Source organism: Anopheles merus, unplaced genomic scaffold, assembly GCF_017562075.2.
Source record: "Anopheles merus strain MAF unplaced genomic scaffold, AmerM5.1 LNR4000089, whole genome shotgun sequence".
NCBI classification, from domain to species: Eukaryota; Metazoa; Arthropoda; class Insecta; order Diptera; family Culicidae; genus Anopheles; species Anopheles merus.
The window spans coordinates 8,935-36,064 of record NW_024427669.1 but is presented as its reverse complement, the minus strand read 5'-3'; the positions used below and the strand labels follow the sequence as shown (position 1 = coordinate 36,064).

Here is a 27,130-nt window from a genome sequence, read left to right as displayed (position 1 = left end):
TTCTAAATACAAATGGCGAAGGAAGTGTGAGGCAAGATTTTGTGAGAATTATTGGACAAAACACCCAGGAAAATCATTTTATAAGTTTCCAAATCAATGCAAAAGATGTGAGAAGTACATAAAACAATACGCATTGGAATTTGCGAAGAAAAACAAAAGGGGATTTAGCAGTTTCTTCTCTGTGTCAGTGTAGTAAGCGAATCATTATAGAGATGGCGCTAGTGTTTAACCTATTTTCATTTGAAATAAGTAGACAACTTTTGAAGCTCATTTTGTTCGAAGTGTCACGTCGGTTTGTTGGTGCTAGCACCACTATAGGTACGTTTACCTTATTTATTTTAATATTTAACACTGACACTGTATGTTTCAAAATCATCAATTGAAGTTAAGTAATTAATAATTTAATTAAAAGCTTTTAAATTGTTAAGCTGTATTTGCAAGGAGTAATTGAGCGAAAAAAGTTGACATGTATTTTCTGATGTAAACAATAATTTGAGCATTTATGAAAATGACATTTGTTTTTTTTTACAAACACAACATCGGTTTAACAATGGCTTTGTAATGTAAAATGCAAATGAAAATGCAAATGCATTGCTCACTTATTCGGTCGTTGATGGAGTATGCAAATATTGTATGGTGGCCAAATGCAGCGTGTCCTTTAGCACGTTTGGAATCAATCCAGCGAAAAATTACACTAAGTGTTTGCTACTCGGGTTACCTACTTTAGGCGAGCTAATACGTAAAGCCAGCCTGTCGTTCATCACGGGACGTCTCGACGGCCGTATTGACTCTCCGTCACTACAGGCTACCATCAACCTGTACGTTCCTGCCAGGCCGCTCCGGACACGGGCAATGTTTTCCTCGATGATCGTAGAACGCAATTTGGATCCTCTGGCCCCGTTCCAACTCATGTGCCGCGCTTTCAACGCCGCCAGCGACTCTTTTTGCCGAGGATTTCACCGATCAAGCTTAATGATCGTGTTTATGTGCTAAATTCTGTTCCATAGTGCACATTTTTATGTTATATGTTAGTTCATCCATTGTAAAATATTGGTAAAATGGTTCGAAAGGGCATTACTGTCTATCGATAGACAAATAAACATTAACAAAAAGATTAGAGAAAACGATTGAGCCAACTGTAACAGATTTTGTATTCATTTATAACATTTGCTACCATCGAGCGAGATTTGCGTATCTCTTGTTGACGAATGAGACGAATATTAATCGTTATATTTATAAAATTTGCAAAGCATATGCAACTTGAGACTGACCTGTTTTGTCTAAATGTTATCAGCGATTTAAAAAATATGTTGCTTCATTTCAATGGAGATAGGCTCTTCTTCATTTGCTCGATGTATTTAAAAGTAAGCCACCGTAACAGCATTGGCTCAGTATCATTCTCTACTAGCAGAGTGCTTGGGACTGGATCGTTATGACCGCAGAAATAGTTATAGTGCTATTAATGACGGCGTTATTTGAAATAGCCAAAGTGAGTGGTGTCGACCGAAATGTCCGAGATACAACACTTTCCGGATTTCCGTTTGAGCAGATAGTTACAAAGTTAGATCATTTGCAAGACAAATTGAACGAAATGGAAGCTGCCATGAAGCATAATCGAGAAAACGTTGACCAAAAACTGTCTATGTATCTCCAGAGTATCTCGTCACGATCATGCAAGGAAGTTCCATTAAATAAATCGGGCAAATACATAATACAACCTAGTAAAACCAATGAACCTTTTGTGGGATATTGCGAACAGACTGTATTTGGAGGAGGTTGGTTAGTGTTCCAGTATCGTTACGATGGATCGGTGGACTTTTACCGCAACTGGACCGAGTATAGGGACGGATTTGGAAGTATCGATGGTGAATTCTGGCTTGGGCTGGATTATTTGCATCACGTGACGTCAGCACGAAAGCACGAGTTACTGGTGGAGCTGAAAGACTTTGATGGAAACTACATGTACGCACGGTATGATGAGTTCGAGATCGGGAGTGAGGAGGATCAATATGCGTTAACGAAGCTGGGATCGTACACAGGAACGGCCAATGACTCCTTGATAGCCCACAAGGGCATGAAGTTCTCGGCGAAGGATCGGGACAATGATATATGGCCAGTTGGAAACTGTGCTATCAATTATAAAGGAGCATGGTGGCACAAACGATGCTACGATTCAAATCTTAATGGTCTCTTTAGGAATAGTGTGAATGCGGAAAATATTGTTTGGGCTAAGTACATACTAAGATTAGGATTGGCATTCTCAAGAATGTCGATTCGCGAGACATAATGATAGATCATTTTCATCAAATTAAAAAAATTGAGTACAATTCGTAGTACAATTGCGAACTCGCACAACATTGCGACTTTCCCAAACTAAATCGAGGCAGAAGTTAAAATGACAAAAAATGACGGTTTTCTCGGATGTTTTTAGCACATTTTGCTATATGGTTCGCATTAGTGAGCATGATACTCATGAAATTTATTAAAGCAACTGTTGTATCTTAGTAAGATCGAATATCGTATCTGTTCTAATCTTCCGGTGGAGCTCGATAAGCCTCCGCGTTGGTCGTTACGCCTTTAAGAAGGAGAAGAAAAAATGAAACACAAAAACCAACTCCAAGGACAGATGGTTTTATGCCAAGGAACGGCAAACTCTGCGACCAATAGAGCCAATTTATACAAAAATGTCCGTAAAATTCCATGTGAAGAGCCAAATAGGTAAGCCAAGAATAAAATTGTGTGAAATTTCTATGAAATATACAAACGACAAAGAGCCGCCATTCCCAAATCAAAGAGCCTCATCCGGTCGCGAGCCGCTCTTTGTTGATCGCTGTTTTACGCGGTTGATTGTAGTAAACTCATATTTTAAGTGTGTTGAAATAAATGTTTCGTTTTTTTTGCAATCACTTCTCGCAGTGCGCTTATAAATAAAAAAAGTTTCAGAAGAAGACCACTCAAAGCATGCAACGGGGAGCAAGGCATCAGTGAATCGGAAAAATAAATAAATTAAAGTATAATTTTCTAATTATGGATTCAAGAAGCGGGAGATAAAACAATGAAATAGTATCACTACCGATTATTAAGAACATGTATAGCATACTCAAGAATGAACATTAGCAAAATGTAATGCGCACTGGCTTGTTGGTAGAATAAAAAACGAATTCGATGATTTGAAAGCTTTTGAAAAGTTTGATTTCAATACAAGACGGTGAAGCAGAAACGATATAAACTCAGTGGTGCCCTGATCTGCCCTTTAACAGGCTGAGGGATGTACACCAGTATTTGATTACAGTTAACCATTCTGAACGTTATAGGGACGTCACACAAAGCGTTAACTTAAAAAGTTAACGTTTGACTTGTATGGGAGAGCGTAAACTTCCTATCAAAAGGTTATAGGGTTGTATGGCTGAAATCCAGTTTACGCTTCGTGTGACGTCCATATCAGAGCAATAATTAGTGTCTGGCTTGCATTCATTTCCCTGGCATTCGTTTTGAACAACGTTGTCGGTTGTTTCATTATGAGCGCAAAGAAAGTTGTTGTTCCTCATTGGTAACTAACGATGGTATATTTCCCATTACTACACTTGCTTGATTGTGTGCGTTCTACATAGGAGTGATACGCTTTTACGATCGACACAGAAACGGTCATTGGTCTAAGACAGGGGTCTCCAAGCTTTTCAGTTCGCGGGCCGCATTGCTTCACAAATAACGTTGTTGAAGGCCATTTTGACGTTACTTTTAGAACGATTGTAAGTTCAAATCTTGTTTTGTTTAGAAAATACGAACAGAATAAATCAAATTTCAACAGCTGAATCTTTTATTGAATATTGATTTTTGTCTTCCTAAAGTAAAAAAATAAGTTTTATTGATTAGTAAAAAAGATATTTATTTCAACCATTACTACGTCATCGCGGGCCGCATTACAGGCTCTTGAAGGCCACATGCGGCCGGTGGGCCTTAGTTTGGATATCCCTGGTCTAAAAGATATGAAACAATCTAATAAAAGGCTTTAACCTTTTCGAGCCGAACCAGTTAAGCTGTGGAATCATTAGTTTATTTTAAGAAATGCTTTACACAACTCGTGATATTGCAAAACTGGTTATCCTTCTTCTTCCAACTCGAAAGTGTTTTTTGATCGTGTTTTTTGTGTTCGCCTCCTTACCACAACGGAAGTCAGTGGTATTGAAGAAGAAATCTCAGATACAACTATCGCCGGGATTGTGTTTGTTGTGATAATAGCGTAGCTCGAATTACTGGAGTACAAGCTGATCGAGATGGATTTAACTGATACAGTGCTGGGTATTCAAATTAGGACACTTCTATTTCGATCGCTCTTCCTACCATGAAGGATTTCATAATTTTTCTCCGTTATTTTCATGTAAAAGTTTATGTTGGATTCTTATTTCATGTTCCATTTCAGTTCAGAAATAACAATTCAATACATAGATGAAATTGCGTACTGGGGAGGATATTTGAAATAACGGTTATCAAAGCATATGGTCATAACAAAAAAAACGCTATAATTCATGGCATATTTCAAATATTCTGATTGGAAAACATGAAGTTATTTTATATTAACTGACTAGTGTATACTAAAACATTATAAATATTTAATAAAAAAATCAGGAATTTTTGATAAAATATAACCATTGACACCTCATTCGTGTTATCCGAGTATCCGGGTCCAGTCCCGATGACCCAGGATAAACGGCGCTTCACTGTAGTGAAATTTCGATCGGAATTCATCGAAAATCAGCGAGAAATTTTGCTGTTCGTCTGTTTGCACAGTTAAGCTTTGTGTTGATTGCGTTGCAAAACAAGCAGATAACAAGGTAAACAAAGAAGTCTGAAAAGAGTGTGGAATTCTTTCGCTAAAAGATTGCACATGCATCGTGCTCCTTTCCACGAATAGGTCAAACTTTAATTGCGACAGGCCACTGGTACGTCTGCTACCGGCTGCCGTTTTTATTTTGGTTACTGGGGGGATGTGTGGGTTTGTTTTGATTTGCAATGTTACGCAAGCGATAGGGAACATGAATGGAATAGGCAAAATTTCGAATTACGAGTAACATTATTGACCTTTAGCATAGGGAATTCCACAAACAAACACGAAAAGAAAGATTGTTTATTAAACCCAAACATCTGTATCAAGTTCAACTTGGTACTGTACGAAGGGTCATTATCAGTACTCGTTTGACTAATCCTCCTTTTTAATACAGCCAAAAATTTGCCTTATTATGGAACAAAAAGGCTATCGATGGGGTTCGGCTGTTGAATTGCTGTCTGATTTTGTTTGAGAAAATGTTTTCTTTGTGTTGCTTGCAACGTCCAATATTGATAAGCACTTCTTTCCATGACTTTTTTCTTGTGTTGCTGCCTTTCTTGGACAGTATAAAAAGAAGCTGAATCAACTGTTGGCCAGAGTCATTATATAGTAATCGTAGCGATCGGTGCTTGAGCAAAATGTACGTTTTGAAGGTGATTGTACCGTTACTGCTGATGTTGTTTCTTTCGCATACAGGCCGAGGCGACGATCATCACAACACCACAGATAGACGCTTACCAGGGTTTGCATACGAGATGATTGCAAACAAATTGGAGTACATGCAGGACAAACTGATCGCAATGGAATCGGCTATAAAGGAGGATCGGAAGCTCATCGATCAGCAAACTGACGCAATTCACGCAAATCACGCACAGATGAAGGAGGACATGCAATTGCTTGTTCGGAAGTTCATCGATGCGCAAACTCATTCAAACAAAGCGCTCATTGAGGCAGCCAACGCTAACCAAGCAAAGATGAAGGAGGAGATTCAACTGCTCGCTCGCAAGTGTATTGATCAGCAGACTGAGACATTTGAAACTAATAACGCACAGATCCGGGATGAGATTCAGCAGCTCGCGTCAAAGAAAGATCTTGCTCGGTTTATGACTATTTCCGGCTTGAACCTTCACAGTATTTCGTTTGAATCATGCAAGGAAAATATATTGAAACGATCGGGTCAATATCTAATACAACCTACTGAGAACAATAAACCGTTTCGGGGATATTGTGAACAGACTGCTTTCGGAGGAGGTTGGTTAGTGATCCAGTATCGTTACGATGGATCGGTGGACTTTTACCGCAACTGGACCGAGTATCGGAATGGGTTTGGCAGCATGGATGGAGAGTTCTGGCTAGGGTTGGAGTATTTACATCGCATGACATCGGCACGAAAGCACGAGCTGCTGGTAGAACTGAAAGACTTTGAAGGAAACTACATGTACGCGCGGTACGATGAGTTCGCGATCGGTAGTGAGGAGGAGCAATATCCGTTAGCAAAGCTCGGAGCGTACACAGGAACGACTGGAGATGCATTATCGTATCATAAGGGCATGAAGTTCACGACGAAGGATCGGGACAACGACTTGGCAAGTTCAAACTGCGCTAATAACTGGAAGGGAGCATGGTGGTACAAAGCATGTCACGGTGCAAATCTTAACGGACTGTACAGGAACAGTGTGGATGGAGAAAATATTGTTTGGAATGCTTACAAAAGGTACTGGGGATTGGCATACTCAAGAATGATGATTCGCGAGATTTAACGAGTACCTTAATTTTAATAAAAAAAGGAATACAGCACCAGTCGTTTAATTCTTGATCATAGGGTCATCACATTAGATCGACTTTGCCCAAATGCATCTGACGACAGTTTACAGTTGTTGCTGCTAAATGCTACTTTTTAATAATATCTAGTAATTTATGTTGGTAATTCATTAATTCATATTCATTATTTATTAGTGTAGAACAGCAATTTTCAACCGGTGTGGTATAACATATAACAAGTCATTAAACATCAAACCATATCCTGGTTGTTACAGGTAGAGACATTCTTCTTCTTCTTCTTTGGCACAAAAACCGTTGTCGGTCAAGGGCCTGCCTTGTACCCACTAGTGAAATGAGCTTGGCTTTCAGTGACTTATTGTTTCCATAGCAGGATAGTTAGTCCTACGCGTAGGGGAGCATGGTCTATTCGGGGCTCGAACCCGTAATGGGCATCTTGTTAAGTCGTACGAGTTGACGACTGTACCACCAAACCGGCCCCAGAGAGACATTACAGCTGGTGAAATATAATTCGTATCAACTCAAAAAATAAAAACAAAATAGACAAACGTCTATATATAACTGCGAGGGTTTCATACGGCGGGTCCCATGTTGCTTCACAAGACCATTTTGTAATAATAAAAGTTTATTTGTTTTTTTGAAGCTCACGTATGCCAGTCGTATCATTCAGCTAGGCGTGAAAGATATATTACAATACAATTAAGTTTTGTCTTATGGCTCGAGTTGGTTAAAATGTATTGTATCGTGAAGTGTGATACAAATACGAGGGCTGACAATAAAGTAAGGTCTCCAATTTTTTTTTCATAGAAAATGACATTTATTTACAAAAAGCGATACACCGTTGGAAAGGCCAAGGTCTTGCCTACTTTTCTACATAATCGCCATTTTTTTCCAACACCTTGCGCATCCGCACGATGAACTTGTCTATGCCGGCAGAATACCACTCTCCGTCCGCCTCGCGCAGCCAGGTGTTGACCTCTTTCTGAACCTCCGCGTCACTTTCAAACTTCTTCCCTCCGAGATGTTTTTTTCAGGGCGGGCAACATGTGGTAGTCACTTGAGGCCACGTCGGGACTATAGGGAGGGTGATCGATGATGTCCAGCCAATTTCTTGAGCAGGTCAAGGTAACGTTGGCTGTGTGCTTGAACATCGCATCCGAGACCGACGGTCGGCCACTTCTCTCCTCGTCGTGAACATTAGTGTGCCCGGAATTGAACTCGCGGCTGCACTTACGCACGTTTTTTTATGTCCATACACTTTTCCCCGTAAACTGCAACTAGTTGACGATGGATTTCAATAGGTGTCACCTTTTTCGCACTCAAAAAACGTATTACAGAACGCAATTCGCACTTGGACGCTGACGTGAGGGGTACCTCCATCGTTGACGGCTGCTCAGCCAAGACTGAGCGGTCGGGGAAGCCTCACCCAGCAGCAAAGTGGTAGTGGGGGAACCAAGGAACATGGCGGTGTTGCCAGATTTCGCCTAGCGCGTGATCCGGCGAAGTTGCAGCGTTGGAGACCTTACTTTATTGTCAGCCCTCGTATTTAAACGAAATATTTGTTAATCGATTTTTCGACAACTGTTTTAACTTACACCTTGATTTGTCGGTCTTTTGGACTTTTTGTCGGTCCCAAATACAGTCATATCTCGGAGGGTTTTTAGCGTGTTCTTGATGAATGTTCAATATATTTGAAAAAAAGGGGCTTTGCACAAAATTCTCAAACAACTTTGGTCATGTTACCAATCTGTTTCAAATAAAATTAGATTGTTTGTGCTTCTAATACAAGCGAATTTGATCCTTTTTTCCTGAATGGGTGTTTTTATAAATGCTTCAATAGGTAATTTTTCTCTGTCAATTGGAGCAGTGTTGGGAGTTTTGTGGACTTACGTAGCGCAGAAGGCGGCATTTTCAGTAGTTTACAGTGACTACTAAAATTGATATTACACGTTATATTTAAACCTATACATTAAGCGAATGATAAAACCGACCGCGCTGGAAACCGCACAGAGCGGGACAATTTATCTTCTTTGGTTGGAATTCAACACGCCAATACTGCGCAAAGTAAGATCGCAAACATTAGTTCTAGTTCTAGTTCACCATAAAAGCAAGCTGCAGCTGCTAGCAGAATGAGCTTACTATTATTCTGTACAAACATGCACGCTGTTTCTGGATAATGTACGATACAAAAGTGATTGTAGTCATAGTGTTAGCGTTGTCTGAAGTATTGAGCAAAATATATCAGTGGAATCGTTTGCTGGGTTCGCGTTGGAAATGGAGAGAAATAAGCTAGTGTATCTGCAGCACAAGAACTTAGAAACTGAGGTAAAGGAGCATCGAAATGTACATCGGTCGAAATTTGCTTCACATTTGAAACAAAACTTCGATGGAGAGTTAATCGATTTGAAACTGACTGAGGTTATTGGGGCCATAAACCTGTTTGGGCAAACGCTATCAACACGCTGCAAACTTGGCTGGGTTAAATGCTTAATAAGCAAACAGCCAACAATTCATTCGAACAGATGAGGAAGGAAACGATAACAAAAACGAGAACCATGTATAAATGTAGGGGAAAGCGGGGCAAAATGGGTAGCGTGTATTAAAGCATTATTTCACTACAAAGATACTTTTCAATGCTCAAAATGTATTCATTAGATTGCTATGAACACCATGTAAGTTTCATAACCCTTACATAACAAATAACCAAGAAAAATGCAAAATAAGGTTAAGTAGCATATTGATGTAATTGTTGTGACTTTGAAAATAAGCTTAAACCAGTGTCACTGGGATGCGTTTAAGTTTTACATGATATATGTTATAAGATAAGATGTCATAAGAAATGATATTTCTATACATTTTTTTCTGAAGAAAGCAAAATTGAATTTGAAATTGAAATCAATAGAAAGCAAGATTGAATGTGTATTTTTACTAATATAACAAAAAATACAAAACTGCTTCACGTGGGGCAAAATGGGCAGATACGCTTGGGGCAAAATGGGCAGATGCTTTTGACATACGGCGCTTGGTGAGGCTATGGTGTTGTATTTGTCGCCTCAATAATGATGTTAGGCACAGCTTCAAATGATTCGATTTTGTAGATTAAAACGTGTAAAAACTGTTTTATTTTTGATAACATATTTTTGGAAGAATTTTAAGGGCTTTTCTGAGCAGCAAAGCAAAAGATAGTACGAAAATATATTTCACGAAACGTGCGCAAAAGCATAGACCATTACCCAAGCGCAGATGTTTTGGTTCATATTGCTCCAGTGTTTTGACGTTTTACAATTTGTTTACATATCTTCATTTTGCCTCAGGGGTATGCCTATTTTACCCCGCGTGTCATAATAGCTTCTCGTAAAACATCAACTTTTATTAAACAATTTGTTCATGTGTTAAAGTTATTTTCAGGCTATGTGGCAATTTTAATTTATAGATAAGTAGTGGAGGCATACAATAATGAAAGAAAAAATGTGTTTTGTGGCATATTCAAAGGAATTTTCAGTAAATTGCTTAGCATGCCCATTTTGCCCCGCTTTCCTCTAATGTAATGTTTGTAACTGAATTCACTTCAAGAAGACTACTTGCTATCTATTAATTTTTCATAAAATAACAAATAACAAAATTCAAAACCTGCCATCTAATGACGATCACGCCCCGTTCAAGGTAAATCCATCTTTATATTTTCGCAGTATCTCTATTTTATCGTGCAAGGAAAATCCATTGAATCGCACAGGAGAGTTCCTGAGTTCCTGATTTTAGGCGATGAACCTTTCTTCGGATATTGTAGCAAACCGCCTTTGGAGGAGTATGACTAATGATCCAGTATCATTAGGAGGGATCGGTGGACTTTATCGTAACTGGATCGAGTATCGGAAAGGGCTTGGCAGCATGGATAAAGAGTCTTGGCTCGAGCTGGAGCACTTACATCGGTGGACATCATTGGGAAAGTACAAGTTGCTGATAGAGCTGAAAGACTTTGAAGCAAACTACAAGTACGCACGGTATGATGAGTTCGAGATTGGCAGTGAGGAGCACCCATATCGACTCACAATGCTGGGATCGTACACAGCGCCTGCTGTTCCTGTGGTACAGATCCGCAAAGGCATGAAGTTTACGACAAAGGATCGGGATAATGGCTGGTATTATTGAATCCGTTCGTAGCGGCGGCGTACGTCCCGACACTCATTTTCCTAACGTACTAGATGGTTTCTACAGTTATTCACCGCGGCGTTGTAGGACCGGGCTCATGAAATATGTTGTCATCCCTAGATTTTCATGTGAGCGCCGTACGTTCCCGCTACGAACGAATTCAATAATACTAGCCAATGTCAGGTGAAAACTGTGCTATGTTCTATCAGGATGCATGGTGGTACAACAAATACCACGGTGCAAATCTGAACGGACTGTATAGGAACAACGTGAGTGCCGAAAATAAAGTTAAATAAAGACCAAAATTAGGATTGGCATACACAAGAATGATAATACGCGAGACATAATGTCTGTTGCTCTGTAATTTGTTTGTAATATAGTCGCAGAAATACAAATAAATGCATTAGTAACAGATGTGAAGTAAAGAGCAAGTTTTTTTTCGGATTTACAGGGAAAGCTGCTCACTGCACTGCGTTTATCATTGTGAATTTTTATTTCAGCATTTTTTGCACAATCTCCATGATCTGCTTCATAATGTTCTCGTTTAATACTTTTTTTCCATATTATCGCTTATGCCTTGTTAACTAATAACAGTATGTTGTCTTTTTTTGCTCAAATTTCCTTTTCTTATTTTTCATGTGTTCCACTCTCTCTCTCTTTCTCTCTGTTTCGCTCGCTTTATCTCTCTTCCACTTGCTCGCTGTGTGTTTTTTCTTGTTTTACGCGTAGTTTTGTCTTCTTGTCCCTCATTATGGGTCTTTTAATATCATTTGTGTGTCGTTTCTGTCTGCCAAATTAGACGAATGTTTTGGAGTGATAAAACACCCCTTTTTGTTTAGCACTTTCATCTTCATCCGATTAGCATTTGCACGTATTACAATGCAGATCAAGAATGTTATCCTTACAGAGCAGAAGAAGCATCATCGTTTCGGTTTGTCGTTTCTTCTACTGTAAACTGTAACACATGGCATCGCGCACCGTCGCAAAAAGGATATACACTGTTCAGCTTGGGGAAGATTAGGAATGCTCCGCAAAATGACCCTCTCCTGGTTGGGGTTAGGTGTACAGATTATCAGCGCGAACCTTAAGCGAACGGGCTACGGCTTAGCTTATCATAGTATTGGATTTTTATTTTTACTATTTTGTTTGTCTCTAGCATCAGAAGGAAAAACTTAACAAACATGACCGCTCGGTGTGGCCCACTTCGATCGTACTCACTTTGGCCATTACGCATTATTTTTACAGTTTTTTTTTGCTGGCTGCTTTAGTTCTATCGGTTTTTAGTTCTCTTCCCCGTCTCATAGCGATTTGCTTGCGTTCGCTTCATCTGTTACTGCTTTGGTTGGTTTATTCGTTACACGTTTTGCAATATTACTTACTGGCTGGTTGACAACATTTTATGAAGCATTCTAACCATTCACTGGAGCTCATTTCGGTTTTAGCTTTGTATCGTTTTTTATTTTTTACTTCGGTTGCGTTTACTAATTATGATTTTTTGGTTTTATCGTTCCATTACCGTACAATGTGAAGCTCTTGTGTTTCCTTCGTAAAAACACAATTATATCAACAAGCAGTTTATCTTCGTTTTGGTACATTTTTAATAAGAGCTAGCAAATGAAACCAAGAGAAGAAGAGAAAGAGAGAGAGAGAGTGAGAGAGCTTACAAAACTTCCGCAAGTGTTTAAAAAAAATGGAAAAAATATCTATTGCTATTGTTCGAAAAGGAAAAACATAACATGATAATATAGTAAAACAAAAGAGAGAGAAATGCTAAGTTTTACTTGCTTCTTGCGTCATCTTCCCTTACCATGAAAGCGCTTTGTATATCCGGGCAAATACTTGGTAGCTTGGTTTATCTTGCTTTATGTTCGTCGTATTCTCTTCTTTGCTATTTATCTTTTCTCGTCTCTTTGTTATAATATCAATAGTTTTACATGAGTATATGCAATATATCTATATATGTTTGTGTGTGTGTATGTTTAGTGAGTGAGTGCTTGCAGTTTTTTTCCGCTTCGTCTTACTCTTCGGTTCACCTTTTCACTTTCGCGCACAGTTCGGTAAAAGGTTTTTTTTTAAATACGTTTTTGTCTGCTTTAGCTTTTACGTAGCGTTTGTTTGTTCTTTTTATTTGTTTTGAATGAGTTTTTTTTTTTCGTGAATATTTAACAATGACAGCTCGGTTTCTAGGTGGTTTTGTGTGAGTGTGTTTTTTCTTTTCACTAGTTTTAATGCCATGTTTTGTTACGAGTATGATGCGTTTTTGTTGAATGATTCAGTTTTCTTTCGTTCTGCCTAGCCTTCTTTTCTGGAGATAGCTATCGTTTGTCAATTTTAAGTGACCTTTTTGTGATCTATACATAGAATGTTGTTTTATACACAAGACATACGACACTGTCTCTGTTGGTTCAAAGCACCACGGCTCGGAAATGGCGCCACTTTGTATGAGTAAGAACGATGCTTTCGTTTGGGTAATATTAGTTATACGCATGATTATACGGAAACAGCCAGACGGTTGCGCACACGTATGATAAGGATGATGAAGGGTTGCGTTGCTTCTGCTTAGCCCAGATTGATTGCTTCTCTTACTAGCAAAGCAAAGCCCCTTTCATCTTACTTTAGGATTTTTCATTTCATCCTTTGGCCTACCATTCCCAATCCTTAACGCCAACAATCAGTAGCAAACGTTTAAACCGTTGGGATTTTTTGATCTTTTTTGAAAAGGAAGGTTTGAAAGAAACTGCTACAAATATAGGGGTGGTTTTAGGTTCACTTCTTGTTTGAATATGTGTTGATTACGAGTGTGCTGTTGTTGTTGTGGGTTTACCGTTTTCGACACACTACTTACCACAGACCAGTTTGCCGATTTTCGGTGTGACTTGTTATGTTTCTGTATATAATTATAGTATGGAGGTGATGTTGGGTTTTTACACTTTTCTTTTCATGTTTTGTGTTTTAAGTTTCTGTTTTCAAAGTCTGAAAATAGCTATCTCTTATTTGCCACTGATTGCGCTGCTGCTTTTGCGCACGGTTGTACCATGCTACATTACTCTATCGTTCTTTCCGCTTTCTTGTCACACACGTTCGTGTTCGGTTTTGTCGTACTTGATTTGTTGTGTTGTACAGTGATTAATAGGTAGGTATAAATAATGATCAACGATTATGTACATCGTAAGAAGCGTTTGCCTCACTGTTCATTGTGGGCTTACACAGCACTGTCATCGAAGTGCTGCTTGCGTTTGCTAGTTAGTTTGTGTACTTTTACATTCACTGCTTTCCACACATCCATTTCGCATTCTTCTTTTGTTGCTTTCTACAGTTTACCTCTTCGCCTTCTTTCCTATACTTTTCATCTATGAAGCTTTCTGTTTTATCTTTCGCTCGCTTTTAAATATGTATATATAGGACTGTATATAATCTTCTTTATTTCCTTACATTTTCCGTTCGTCTCATAAGACTTTCATTGCAGAGTGCGTTGTCACGTTTGGTTTAAACTGCAAGCGAGCAGTGCTTGCCAATTGTCGACTGGCGTGGACGCAGCTCGGTTCAAAGTGATGCAAAGCAGCCTCAAAACGAAGTCAATCCAGTCTGATCGATGCATGAAATAACGTTCGAGCATTCCATTGATTCGTCGTGCTGGTTTCGTGGGCTCGTTTAGCAGATTAGTGTTATCTTTCCGATTCGGACGACACGATTACCGTGCAGCGTGGCGGGAAGTGTTTAGGTGCGAAGGAATTGCAAAGATGCCCCTTCCGAACCCAGCCCAAGGACGTAGTAATTCAAATAAATCGAAACATATCGCCCGCTTTGCTATCACGCGTTTTGCTCAGTTCTTAAGAAGCGAAGCTCTCGTTCCTATCCATGCTACTTAAACGTGGCCAAGTACCAAGGCGTCACGCTTTAACACTGAAGCTGAAGACATCTAAGTTAAACGGTTCCACTAAAGGGTTAAACAATTTGCGTAACAAAGTGCCTCAAACACACTGTACCAAATGGTGAGCGGTTCAATTTGTCTGTTTGAGGAATATAATCACTTTTGTTCAAGCAACACCGATTGCTGCTCCGATTTCCCGTCGGGCGATCGCTACCATCTCCTTATCACTCATCAGTCGAGATTTTGCCGTTACGCCGTGTACCTTTTTACTATTTCTTTCCTTTTTTGCTGATTGAATGGGTACAACGCTACAGCAACGGGTTACTTCATATCGCTTTTGCTACGCATCTGGTTTCTTTTGTACACAGCATTGTTTGTAGCACAACCACTCCCCGAAAGACAAAAAAAAGTAAAATAGCACTAAAATGCAAATGTTTTCCCCCCTTTTTTGCTAGCAAAACTTCTACACCCAATCGTGATAGATCGTTTATAGATAAAAAAAATATGTTCACTAAACAAACAGCCAATTGTGTGGACGTAGTACCGTACTACGGCAAGCAGATACGTGTGCTAGACGATTTAATTTCAGCTAAGTTTGACCGAAAGCAGCGCAGTAAAAAGCTCTAGCAATAATTGTACACTACTTTATGATTTCAATGTCTTTTTTTCTTCTTCTGTTTGCAATGATGTTTTCTAAACACATTATCATCTTCTGTTTTTTACTCACTCACTCACTCTTTTGCCCGAATTCTACCGACGTATCGCACGAACGTTCTGCCAATTGTTAACTAATTTGTGTGTGTTTTTTCTTTTCCTTTTGTTTTAGATGTAAAATTTAAGTTTTCATGTAACAATTTTAACAGCCCATTTTGTTTGTTTGTCGCCTTTTGTTCATCTGCTTAAGTTTTGTTTGACTCAATGAAATGGCTAGCGATGGATAATGCGTTTTATGGTTTTGTTTTGTTCGATTCACATGTGTTGATTTGTTTCTTTAACTCTGTAATTTCTACATTGCTAGTACTTTTTTCATTTTACATTCCAAGTACTTCCTTTTTTGTTTTCTGTTTCTTGAGTTACACTTACAAACAGACATACAGTTTCGAGGTGTAGTTTTCAAGGATTTACCTTCCAGCATTAATGTTTTTTAGACTCATACCATTTTCTTTTGCGTCGAAAGAACAACAATGACATTTCGTATGCATGTGTTGGGTGTGTTTTGGGATGTGATTTGTTTTGCAGTAAAAGTGTGTGAATTTTTTTTTGTGTGAGATTTTGGTGACGTGTGCAACCGTGTGTGTATGTGTGTGTAGTGAAGTGTGTGTGTGTGTGTGTGTGTGTGATTTCTTGAGAGTGTATTTGTGTGTAGGTGAGTTGGTACTGTGAAAGCATTCGGGTGACATTGATAGCAGCAGTGGGAGCGATTTGGGGTTTGGTACTCCGGGTCATTTAATAATTTGCTTGTATGTATTGCATTCTACCTTGGCGTCTTAACCACACTAGACAGACAAAATCTACAGCGCATTTTGCTGATTGTACAACAACAATAAGCACCATTTGAGGTTTTGCTAGCTTACTGATCGAAAGCCATCCTCTCCAACATAGACACTCGCATACACACGCACACATACGGATACAGAATGGCGAACATGCGGTATGGGGAGTATGAATGATGGCGCCATGTGTTGTTCTAAAACTGGAGCCCGTTAGGAGCGATGAAAGGACAAGGAAGGGGTGGGGGGCTGGTGTGTTTTTTATCTGTTTTTTTTTCGGGGAGATGGTGGAATAGCATCAATCCAGTTATCTTTGGCACTCAGGTCAAGACCGGGTCCATTTCGGGTCCGAAGGCTCAGTAAATAGTGCGACACGGCCGCTTGGTATCGAGTTAGTACACATCCAGCTAGTACACAGTTTGCAAAGCGCTGAGTTCAAAGCAAAAGTATTGGTCAGCTTAAAAAGGGAGGACGTGAGTAGTTATTTGCCATCATTCCCTTGCAAATCGATTTCCTTGACTTCAAGAGATGCCTCTGCTGTACTCTTTTACGAACTTTTACTACGACTAAGATCGTGGTGTAAATGCAAGTCACCGCGTTGCGTTTATAATGCGTGTTTGTGTGGTTGATTACACCTACCCTCCCGCAATGTCTCTCAGCGATGCCTTTTTTGTGGATTCGTACAAGACAACTGTTTGCAGCTCGAACAAGACACTGCTGCTATGGTTTTCTGCTCCATCAGTGGTAGTAGTAGTAGTTGATATTAAGTAGTATGGGTAGTAGTTTATGCTTGCATTATTATTGATCAACTTCAAATCATCGTTTCATCCCTGACGGCTAGAATATCTCTGAATTACCGCGAATAAAGAACGTTGTTTCTCTTTCTCCTTTCCCTTGCTGATTAGAATCTCCTTTTATCATTGTTCGATGCATTAGTGTGCATATATGTGAGTGTGAGTGCTTTTGATTTTTCGTGTTTCGCTAGTAAATGCGAGCAGAAGGTTTCACTGAGGGGCAGCAGAGAAAAGAGAAAAGAAAGGATGAAGCGTTCAGAGGTGCGCTAGAGTCGCTATGCAAACAAAACTAAAACATATTAGCAGCAAGATATTTTGCAATCCAATAAACATAAAAAAATAACATACAACCCTAAACGAGAACGGGGACCATATCTTATCATGCGAGCGTAACATTAGTCAGTTCGGGTTAGTCTAGCGTAGAAATTGCTTTGAGGGTTTTGCGATAGCGGGCAAACAAATCGCATCTATAATTGTAACTGGCAGTGAACTGTTGTAACCTAAGCAGGATAACAAACTCTACAGGTTTTGTGTAGCAAAGAAACAGATAGTGGTGAACGAAACTGAAGCTGAACTACTGCAAGTATCCCTGACAGAGGAGTTGGGTGGAGCTGAGTGAAACGGACCATTTCAGTGCGTGGACTTGGTGGGTCGTCTGATTTGTCTTAAAGCTCAGTGCGGGTTCTTCAAAATGATGTAAATAAAATAGTACAATAATGAATAAAAAAGCATAGTAAAATTATGACCGTACGGGGAAGCTTAGTAGACCCAGCGTCCACTTTATAGCTTTATAGCTGCTGTCAAACGGAATAAAATAGAACAAGCGCCTTGGGCAAGCGTGACAAAGGGAGTGTCAAAGCCTTGCAGAACAGCGTGCAGGTGGAAGCAGGCGTTGGTATTGGTGGTGATGATTGGTGGTGGTTGTGAAAAAACGGACGTTTCAAAAAGGAGACAATCCAATTTTGGAAACGGAAGAAACGAAAACGTACGATATGCGAGATCGTCTTCACTTCAGCTTATCAGCGGTAAGGTCGATCCCTTTTTCTGGTACTTCAGAATTATCCGGATCGCTAGCCGGCAGGGAAAGCAAATGCTATGCTTCTAAAAATATTAATGCTGTTGGTTTCGGCTCTAGGTTTGATTTCTTTGCTTCCACTACTAGAAAGGTGATGTCGTTCTTGTCGCGCGCCGCAAAACACTCCGCTATCAGTCGAGCGACGTCCTGAAACGATCGCCAAGGGGGAAAAGAGGAAACACATTTTGACTTAGTAATTCCAACGTTGGCTGGAAAGATGATGAGACCTACCTGATGATGCATTCCCTCCACCTTATTCCCGTCGACCTCCAGGATCAGCTGGCCTACCTCCAGTCCACCGGCATCGTACGCTGCTCCATGTTCCTGTAAGACGGAGAGGACAACAAGTTTAGATTTTGAGAACAAGCTTTTCAACAACTACAGTATAAGAAGCCTTTACGTACGTGGATGTTGATGATGCGTGGCAGCGGATGTTTCGTATTTGCGCCGCCCTCGATGGCGATGCCGAGGATTGGCTTCGATTTTTTAACGGTTATATGAAGATTTCCTCTATGATCAGGTACTATATGTGGTGGTTGATCTTGATTCTGTTCCAGCGACGATCCGTTCTGGTCCAAAGGCAGCCGTTGCATTGACTGGATACGGTTGTAGGCGAATTTGGCAAAAGAAGGTTGGAATGGAAGGCGAGGAAAAAAATTAAATTGAAACAATTTGTTACGAAAAAAACACGAAAAGGACATTGAAACATTTGTGCCAAAATTGCATCGATATGAATTATGGAGTACGATAAGCGGATGGACATGAGGTGTGGCAGGGTTTCTCCCCGTGCCAGAGAGTAACCAGCTTGTTTCGTATAAATACACTTAAATGTTGTAAGAAGGTTATAAATATATGAAATGCTGTATAGAACAAACAATAATACTCCAGAACGTTATCATACGTTATCGTTATGAATCGTGCTTTATATTCACTTAAGGAAATTAGATAATAAAAGTGAGATACTGTCGTTTAGTACACATACAAATGTAATTACTAATAACAAAGAAGTTATTCAAACTTGACAAAAACAAGAATTAGAATTATAGTATTTTTCAAATTGCTGCTACTACGATGAAGCACTAGAAATGGTGTTCTTTAGTACGGGAATGCTACTATCAGTCACTACTTAGTACGCAAACAAGTTCTAAAAGCCGAGTAGATGGACTTTGTGGGAAGTGTTATACTCATTCTTCTACAGTTCTTTTTGGTATATGTGGTGAAATAGCCTTGAAGCGCAATTATAATTGTATGAGTGTTTGTGTACTTTTAGAAGACAGTTGATTACGATTGCATTTTCTGCAATGTGTACGGTATTTAAAGTTAAAGGATAGTAATGCTACAGCTCAACGGTATGAAAGCACAATGTTTGTACTAATAATCTACTTGTTATACATTTTAGTAAGGCACTACTACAGGACTACTGTAAGCCGTATCTGGTGATTTGTAGCCTTTGTGTTAATGTCTGTCACTGGGCGTGTATGTGTGTGTGTGTGTTTGTATGTATGTTTGGTTTCTGTGTTAACTTGTGGTTTTCTTATTTCCACCGTCGATTTATTTTTCATAATAGCGTTATCAACAAATGCTGCTACCGAGGCCAATGCTTAGCGAGGGACTAGAGTTAGCGATCTAATGAACAACGTTTCACATCCTAGCAGAACTGACAAACACGCACACACCGAAATACAGCCACACTAAAGACCTAATAGTAGCAACAGGAATGGAACTTTCTATCTGCCCCGGTGAACAACTGACACAGTTAATGCGTTCGGCAACGCGCAACATGAACGAAACATACACGAGTACAACAAGGTGCAAACATGATCGGTAGTTGTAGACTGCTGGGATAGCTACCCAGGGCTACGATTAACGTTTACGGCTTCTATACTGGTGAGTGAAAGAAGAGTGTATGGTTGTGTGGAAAATAGTTTTCCATTCGCTTGAGTAACGTAGTATCGTTTTCGCAGCATTTACGCTACGAAGCGTCGGGAAGGCACGTACGTACGGAGGTCGGCACAATAACGGCACACAGTACAGCAAGACACACAGATCTATTTACCTGATGCCGTCTGACACCCGGATCGGTTCCTAACAGTGTTCCTGCGCCTGCTCCGTCCTCATCATTCAAATCAAAACTTCTAGACAACTTTATCGACAATTCCTGGAGCGGCGTGTGTGTTTGTTGTTGTTGTGTGTTTGGTTTAAACCGCCGGATGGCATTTGTTTGATTTGATTTATTATTTCAGGAAAAAAGTTGGAAAGAAAGGAAAAAAAGAAAAGAATTGCACAAAAATGAAAAACCACTGTTCGTGTACGGAGGTAAACAGTAAAACGCAACACAAAGCAGTGAGGGCTTTTTTCTTTAAAAAATGATATTTTAAGAACAAAATAGCGATGAAAACTATAAATACAAAACTCTGCTCTCGGACAACTGTAAAGCATAGGCAAACTAGAAGCATATAATGAACAACAAATGAACAAAGAACCAACCAACGACGATCCGAAACAAATGAACATTCAACCTGTCACATACAAAAACAAAAGCAGAGAGCAGAACATGAAATAAAAGATGAAAAACAAGGCTAAACAAAATTAAATAAAAGCAAAACAGAAGAAACAACACTGTAACATAATGGTAAACAAATACAATTAGAAAATATACTTGACAGTAACAAACGATAAGCAAACTACACTAATTTTCGATTGACTCATGGAGGGGTTCATGTTACGAGTCTTATGGCTATTAGTTTTAATACCGGTATATTTCTTTATTGGTTTGTTTTTTCGTTCTCCAATGTCTAGAATAGTTCGTTTAGAAAAAAATCCTCTTTGTGCTTTTCCTTCTTTAATTACTTCATACTCTACTGAACTAATGTTTCATGGTGTCAATGTTTTCTGTTGGTGTATTTGTACAGAATATACACTATCAGCGGATTGATAGTGTAAATACTTAGCAGTTTTCTTTATTGGAATGTGATTAGTTTTCCTTTGCTTGGTTTCGTTTCAATCCTTGATACTATGAGAAAGGTGCCCCATGCTTGCAATGTAGTGCAGAAAAGAATACACTTGAATACAATGGTGGTAGCAAGTGGGAAAGTTGGCCATATTAGGTAATCGATTTGAAAGGGAAGTAAGAAGAAACCAAAAACAAAAGAAGACGGTGTATAAATATAAAGATGGTGCTTTGGGATGACGATTTTGACTGACGGTTGCTCGTCATGAAAGTGTCCATTTATATAAATATAGATTTTTTTCTTATTACAGTTTTTTGGATGAGACTGTTTCTGTGCGATTTTGTTGCAGCAAAATTCAATACAGCTTTTCAAACAATGCTACGCAGTGAAAGTAATTCGAAACAATGTACGAAACGCATGCAGTGTGCGATAAAAAAGAGAGAAAATCTACGCTCTAGCTAACTACACATCGAATTCGAGAGGCCACCTCATTCCTACGGCGAATAAGTAAGTATAGAAATAAAGCAAACAAAAAACTGTGAATGTGAAAATTTAAGATACAAATCAACTAGTATAATAGAGTAATACAAAAGTAGTATAATAGAGTTAAATCAATGAATTAAATAATGCATAACACGTGGTAAGTGTTTCTTTAGTACTTTTAAGAAAATTGTCGAAGAAATACGAATAAAAATGGGAACGACAAATCAACCGATAGGCAGATTCGTATAACAACATAGAAAACTGTCATACATACTTATAAAAATGGACACAATTCGTGCTTCGTAATACTGATTTATGAAGGTGCATCTAAGAAATGCAACCGTTAGAGGCGCAAATTAAACGCAAGATGAAACACACATAACAGTACAGAAGGGAGGTGAAAATGGTTGGATTTAGTTGTTGTGGTTTTGATTATTCAAACTTTTGAAAATGAGAGTGCTTTTATTTCGATCATTGCAGTAATAACAGTTTAAACTGGATAATGCGATAGTCTAATAATATAGAAACAATCAATTTTCCAATCCACTGAGTATTTAGAAACATAATTTTCGTGGAAAATAACAAGTAAAAATAACAACAGGGTATTTAAGAGAATGTGAAAGTGGAACAAAACATTATACATAACGAAGAGAGTGATAAAATTGCAAGAGAAAGACAAACATTGACAAAAGACGAACAACTTTGATCGAAATAGAGCAACATTTGTGATTTTAGAGGTAGAAGTGATTCAAAGAGGTAGAGAGAATCAATCAAAAAATGAGACAACAAAAACAACAAAACAAAAGAACACAACCAGTTCTCCAAGAGGGGATCATACCCAGGAAAGAAAGAAAGAAAATCAACGCAAGAAATGTAACAGGAGATTTAGAAGTTTAAAGTATGTTAGAGGTTGCACTTACGAGAGGTCTTCCCCAGTACCAAGATTTGACTCGTTGCGTTAAACCACCTAAATGTGATCGTATTCCATCTAAGTAGCTTCCCTGTAAGTTGGCGGGCGAATTTATTAAAAATAAAGCATGTCCATACCATGAGGCTACCACAGAACGGATGTGACCGGCGAAAAATGGCGAAACGGACGGCGAAAGTGCACTTTGTTTGTTTTGATTAAGATTCCCTTTATGCAATCTGATCTCACCTGATCAATCAATCAATCTTTTTTTTGTTATACAGATATGTTTTGTTGAACGACAATCAAATGAATGATAAATCTACAAGATTCTTACGTACTAATCGATTCTATCGAAGAAATGTAAAGAAAGTACCCGTGGAAATGAGTAGGACTATAGAGTTTGAGCTAATTATTGGTAAAAAAAGACTATCATACCTTAACAGTGTAATAATACTAGGTTATAAATTTAGAAACGTTCTAGCTGATGTATACATATTGCGTCTGGATTCTTACACCACGAGCCTATGTTGTGGTCGCTAATTGCTTAACGTACTTCAACGTTAAGAAAAGCCTAATTAATAAAAGTGTTCAAATTTTGACGCAAAAGGTAACTATGGTTTCGATCTACAACGTATGAACTCTCTAAATATGTCTCGAATGTATAAGGAAAAGGTACGCTGAGTTTGGATTCATATTAACAACACATTTGAATGATGAGAGGTATAGAGAGAGAGAGAGAGAGAGAGAGAGGAAGAAGATGGCACCAGTACACAACGTAAAACGGCAAACGGAAAATGATGTGGAGAGACGAAACTTACCTGATCCTATGCGGGTGCATTGCAGGTTGAAATAGAAGTTAATAATTACATTGCACAAGTTTCGATCGTTCGATCCACACTTACCGAGTCGTAATCTGCCCTAGATAGCTGAGTCTCGCTTCCTCTCCTGGGTCGTGTAGGATCATTGTAGTCCTGCTCGGTTGTAAGCACAGCGGTCACCGGTACACAAAGCGTACAAGAAGAGAAACACAAAAGAAAAGACATCGTTTTATCAGTAAACTGGTGAACAATGTTCCAATACGGTCATTTATACTGCAAGAGACACACCGTCCCGGCAGTGTGAGAAGCGCATGAGTGATAAAGACAACGAAAAAAGAAAGAAACCCGTGTAAACAATAACTCAACAAGTGATGTGAAAATTGATTGTGAAGGCGACATATTTGGATCACAGACTTTGCAAAACAAAACGATTTGCCGAAGAGAGAGACAGAGAGAGAAATATAGAAAGAGAGAAATACATAGATAAGAAAGGGGTGTCGTGACGTGTCATGTCGGGTGTCAACAATGATTCACAGACATCGCCGATCAGATGCATAAACGGGACGTACGGCAAGGGACGATAACGATGGCGAGAAATGGCTAGTGTATGGGCTAGTGTTGTTTTCTATTGGTGTGTTGTTGGCGTGTTGTTCGTTGGTTTACATTTCGGCTGGTTGTTTTATTGTAGAGATTTTTGTTATTTGTTTGATAAATTGTTAGCTACAGACACACTTAGAGTCGCTACACTAGAGATATAATTATTTGATTAGATCATTTAGAGAGCGTTTCTATAAACTAGTACTGATACGGGAGGAAAGTAAGGTATAACGTTTAGCTCTGACGTCATCTCTGACGTGAGCTAGAAAACAGGGACACTGAGAGCTCTGGGAATGTGTTCTTGTGTGCGGGAAGATAATCGGTAAATGTTAAATAGTAGACTTGTATAACTTAATTTAGAATAGTTTGCAAATTGTTGTTAGTTTTAAGAACAAATTATAAAATCAAATTACTTGATTGAAAAAGACTAGAAAGTATAAGAAAATAATGAAAAGTTTATAAATGAGACAAAAATGAGGCAGAAGAATTGAGAGAAAAACTAACAATATGGAAAAACCAGTTCCTACCCTTCCCTGACAGAGTGCATAACGTAATTCAGATGGAACGCAAACAAAACCGAAAAAGGGCTAACTAAAACGAGTAGTTAAACGAAAGAGAGAGAAAGATAGAGAGAAAACGAGAAAAAAGAAGAACAAATGCAATTAAAAGAACAACACAATCACCTTATTCTTCAACTGTTTAACGACGTCGCTAGACGAGGAGGATATTTTGTGGCGGTTCAGATGATGCAGGCCACCGAGGGCCGCCGACGGGCCGCCGGCAAAGTTCAGCCGGTTGGGCGTTACCGTGAGAGGATTATGCGGAATGTCGGCCAACGATGCGTTCAAGTGACGGGACGAGGCGTGATGGTGTAGGATCGGTCCTGCCGACATCGGCCGGTACGGTAGCGGCGCGGGCGGGCTGGATGCAAAAACCCCGCAAAAAACCCGTGTCATACCCCCCCCAAGAGATATTGTAATGAGCCCCGTTCCAACCCCCCCCCCCCCCCCCCGGCCCAGGACATTTGCATTTCAATGTGTCCGAGTGTGGGTTTTCGAAATGAAAAGAAACACGCGTGTGTTTGGAGTTTAAAATGGGAGAAAATAGGGAGAAAACAAAACAAATAAAAGAGAACACAATAAAATCACAAACACACACACACACACCCATACCCGCACGCCATTGAAACGCGTTAAGTTAAGGGAATGAAGGGAAAAAGAGAAAAGAAAGAAAGAAAGAAAAACACGCGTTAAGTTACTGCGGATATGCTGGAACCCTCCCCCCACACCATCATCACCACCACCGCCGCAATGGTTCCATTTCAAAATCGTGATCGTGTGTGTACCGATTGCGAATGTCCGGCATCGTCGATGCCAATCCGAGGCCAGAGTCTTCTGCGGGACTGCGACCGGTCGCTTCTATTACTTCCAGATCCGTTTCAGACACCTGGAAAAGTGGGGCGATTGGATGGAAAGGATGGGGACATTCGTTCACTTAAGTGGTTACGTACGTACGCGAGGGCGCGTTAAAGTGGTGGCTCTGTTTTTTTTTTTTTCAATGCAAATACTATTACCCGTCCACCCCGTTCTGTTGGAGGTGGACGTTCGGTTATGAGGATAGCAAAGATGTCTAGCACTACTACTTGGTACAGGCTACGAGCGGCAGGCGCGCATGTGTATCTTAACTGTGTACTAACGAGCGAGCGAGCGAGCGAGCAAGAGATATGTATATAGAGAGAAGAAGAGAGATAGTGTACATGTGTGTATGAGTGTGAGTCTACGCTAGAATTAAAAGTGACTGTTTTCATTCTAGGATTGGCGAGAGATATAAACAAGAGAACCTTCAAACTGCAAACTGACAGCTACTTCTAGATAGCTAGTAGAAGTGGAATGAAGAGAAAAAAGGCAGACTAGTAAACAAGAGCAGCTAACTACGAGAGGTATTTTCAAGAAAGAAACAAGCAAGAGGCGTAAGAAATATGGTACAACATGGAGGGCAAATCTATGAGGCTTTAAAGAAAAAACAAAGAAAAAAAATCATCCACTAATTGCTACGGCGATCTAGGACTGTGTCGCAGGGGTAGAGTGTATGCATCAGAACAGGCCGGTTCTGATAAAGGTGTTAGTGGAGAAAAATTATATGGAGAAAATAGTACTAAGGGAAATTATGAGCTAAGTGTTGAGGGACGATACCACAAGTGGGACGATTCTACTGTGTTAAAGGCTCCCCTTTTGGTTTCGAGACAATAAATGATCTGAAGTCGTATAAGATTTAGACGAAAGTTAAAATCAAAATTGTGAATGATTTTTAAATAGTCTTCCAAAATAAATTCATATTACAAAAACTGAGATAGTAGCATCCTCTATCGGCGAGTAGCGTAAACCTCAAAATGAAATATTTCACCGACTTGTTTAATTCTGTTATGTGTCTTTTTTCCAGAAAAATATCAGAATTAATATAAAATATTTTAAAAGTATTCACGAGATCCAAAACCAAGATATGACGTTCATTAAACGTTAGTGTTAGCTATGGTCTTGAAGATATACAACAACCGTCCATAAATAGAAAGCCATACGATTGTTGGTCGATCGTCCAATTATCAAAATTTTCCGTGACTCACACAATGGCCCAGGGCATTGCACCAAACAAAACTGTTCTGGTCAGTTTTGCCATGTCAATAAACTTCTGAGCGATCGAAACATCTAAATACCGCTCAGTTTAATTTAACTTTTAATGTATTCTCAGGCGCACAACATGATTGATTTCAAATACACATCTCACACACCCAGGCAGGCCCAGCTCGTCCACGCCGCGTCATTATTATCAAGAAAACATTATCAAAAATCAACCACCCCGAACGATGTCATCAGCCCACGGTCCACGGCCCATCGGGAACAACAAACTCGCAGCCGCCCATTCTGTGCGCCCATCACTGTTGGATTGTTTTTTCCCTTCCCGATTGGCCACTGGGACGCGCCATTTGCTTTGTTTCGTTGCAGCCCGTAGAATGCGATAAGCGATCGATTGTTGTTGTTGTTGTTGTTTTTGGGATGGATGCATCATCTACCGCCGCCCGACCGACCCATAAGCGGCCGGTGATAAGTACAACTTGTTCGAGCATGTGCATGTGCATCCGGAAGGGATGCGGTGTCGAGCCCCGAAACATGGTTGGTACTGGCGCCACCAACGCCACATGACGGTGGCCGCCGGTACCGCCTGCCAGTCCGAGCGAGAGATTACAAGTAATCCTTCCATAAATAATCGCTCAGCAAATAAAGCGCGATGCGCGCTGCGTCGGGACCCGGGTGCAACACGTTGCCCGTGGGTGGTGTAATTTATGGTACAGGACCGCGCCTTCGGCTTTTTGAATATTGATGAGCATTATCGG

General features: G+C 39.7%; 3 protein-coding genes across 3 annotated transcripts; 2 read left to right on the top strand and 1 right to left on the bottom strand.

The window, feature by feature from the left end:
• The first annotated feature begins 1,524 nt into the window (after positions 1–1,524).
• Positions 1,525–2,287, top strand: LOC121601418 (fibrinogen C domain-containing protein 1-like). Its single transcript, XM_041930235.1, has one exon. It carries the CDS (start codon positions 1,592–1,594, stop codon positions 2,285–2,287), a length of 696 nt encoding a protein of 231 aa, XP_041786169.1. The 5' UTR covers positions 1,525–1,591.
• A 3,151-nt stretch (positions 2,288–5,438) lies between these two features.
• LOC121601426 (microfibril-associated glycoprotein 4-like) lies at positions 5,439–7,361 on the top strand. The gene has a single exon (XM_041930243.1). It carries the CDS (start codon positions 5,464–5,466, stop codon positions 6,583–6,585), a length of 1,122 nt encoding a protein of 373 aa, XP_041786177.1. The 5' UTR covers positions 5,439–5,463; the 3' UTR covers positions 6,586–7,361.
• Positions 7,362–12,666: 5,305 nt separating this feature from the next.
• On the bottom strand, positions 12,667–26,908 carry LOC121601428. The gene is made up of 10 exons (XM_041930245.1): positions 26,825–26,908; positions 25,088–25,188; positions 24,426–24,663; positions 23,230–23,298; positions 23,146–23,151; positions 22,338–22,418; positions 20,040–20,141; positions 18,388–18,579; positions 18,215–18,307; positions 12,667–18,130 (listed from the first exon to the last, which is right to left on the bottom strand). The coding sequence occupies exons 1-10, from the start codon at positions 26,906–26,908 to the stop codon at positions 18,002–18,004; spliced, it is 1,095 nt and encodes a 364-aa protein (XP_041786179.1). The 3' UTR covers positions 12,667–18,001.
• Between the last annotated feature and the right edge of the window lie 222 nt (positions 26,909–27,130).

Coding starts and splice junctions, on each gene's coding strand:
- LOC121601428 (XM_041930245.1), bottom strand. CDS start 26,908: ATGTTTCGGGGCTCGACACCGCATCCCTTCCGGATGCACATGCACATG. Junction 18,580..20,039: donor CGGGTGTCAGACGGCATCAG/GTAAATAGATCT, acceptor AACCGTATCCAG/TCAATGCAACGGCTGCCTTT. Junction 18,308..18,387: donor CACGCATCATCAACATCCAC/GTACGTAAAGGC, acceptor TCCGTCTTACAG/GAACATGGAGCAGCGTACGA.
- LOC121601418 (XM_041930235.1), top strand. CDS start 1,592: ATGGAAGCTGCCATGAAGCATAATCGAGAAAACGTTGACCAAAAACTG.
- LOC121601426 (XM_041930243.1), top strand. CDS start 5,464: ATGTACGTTTTGAAGGTGATTGTACCGTTACTGCTGATGTTGTTTCTT.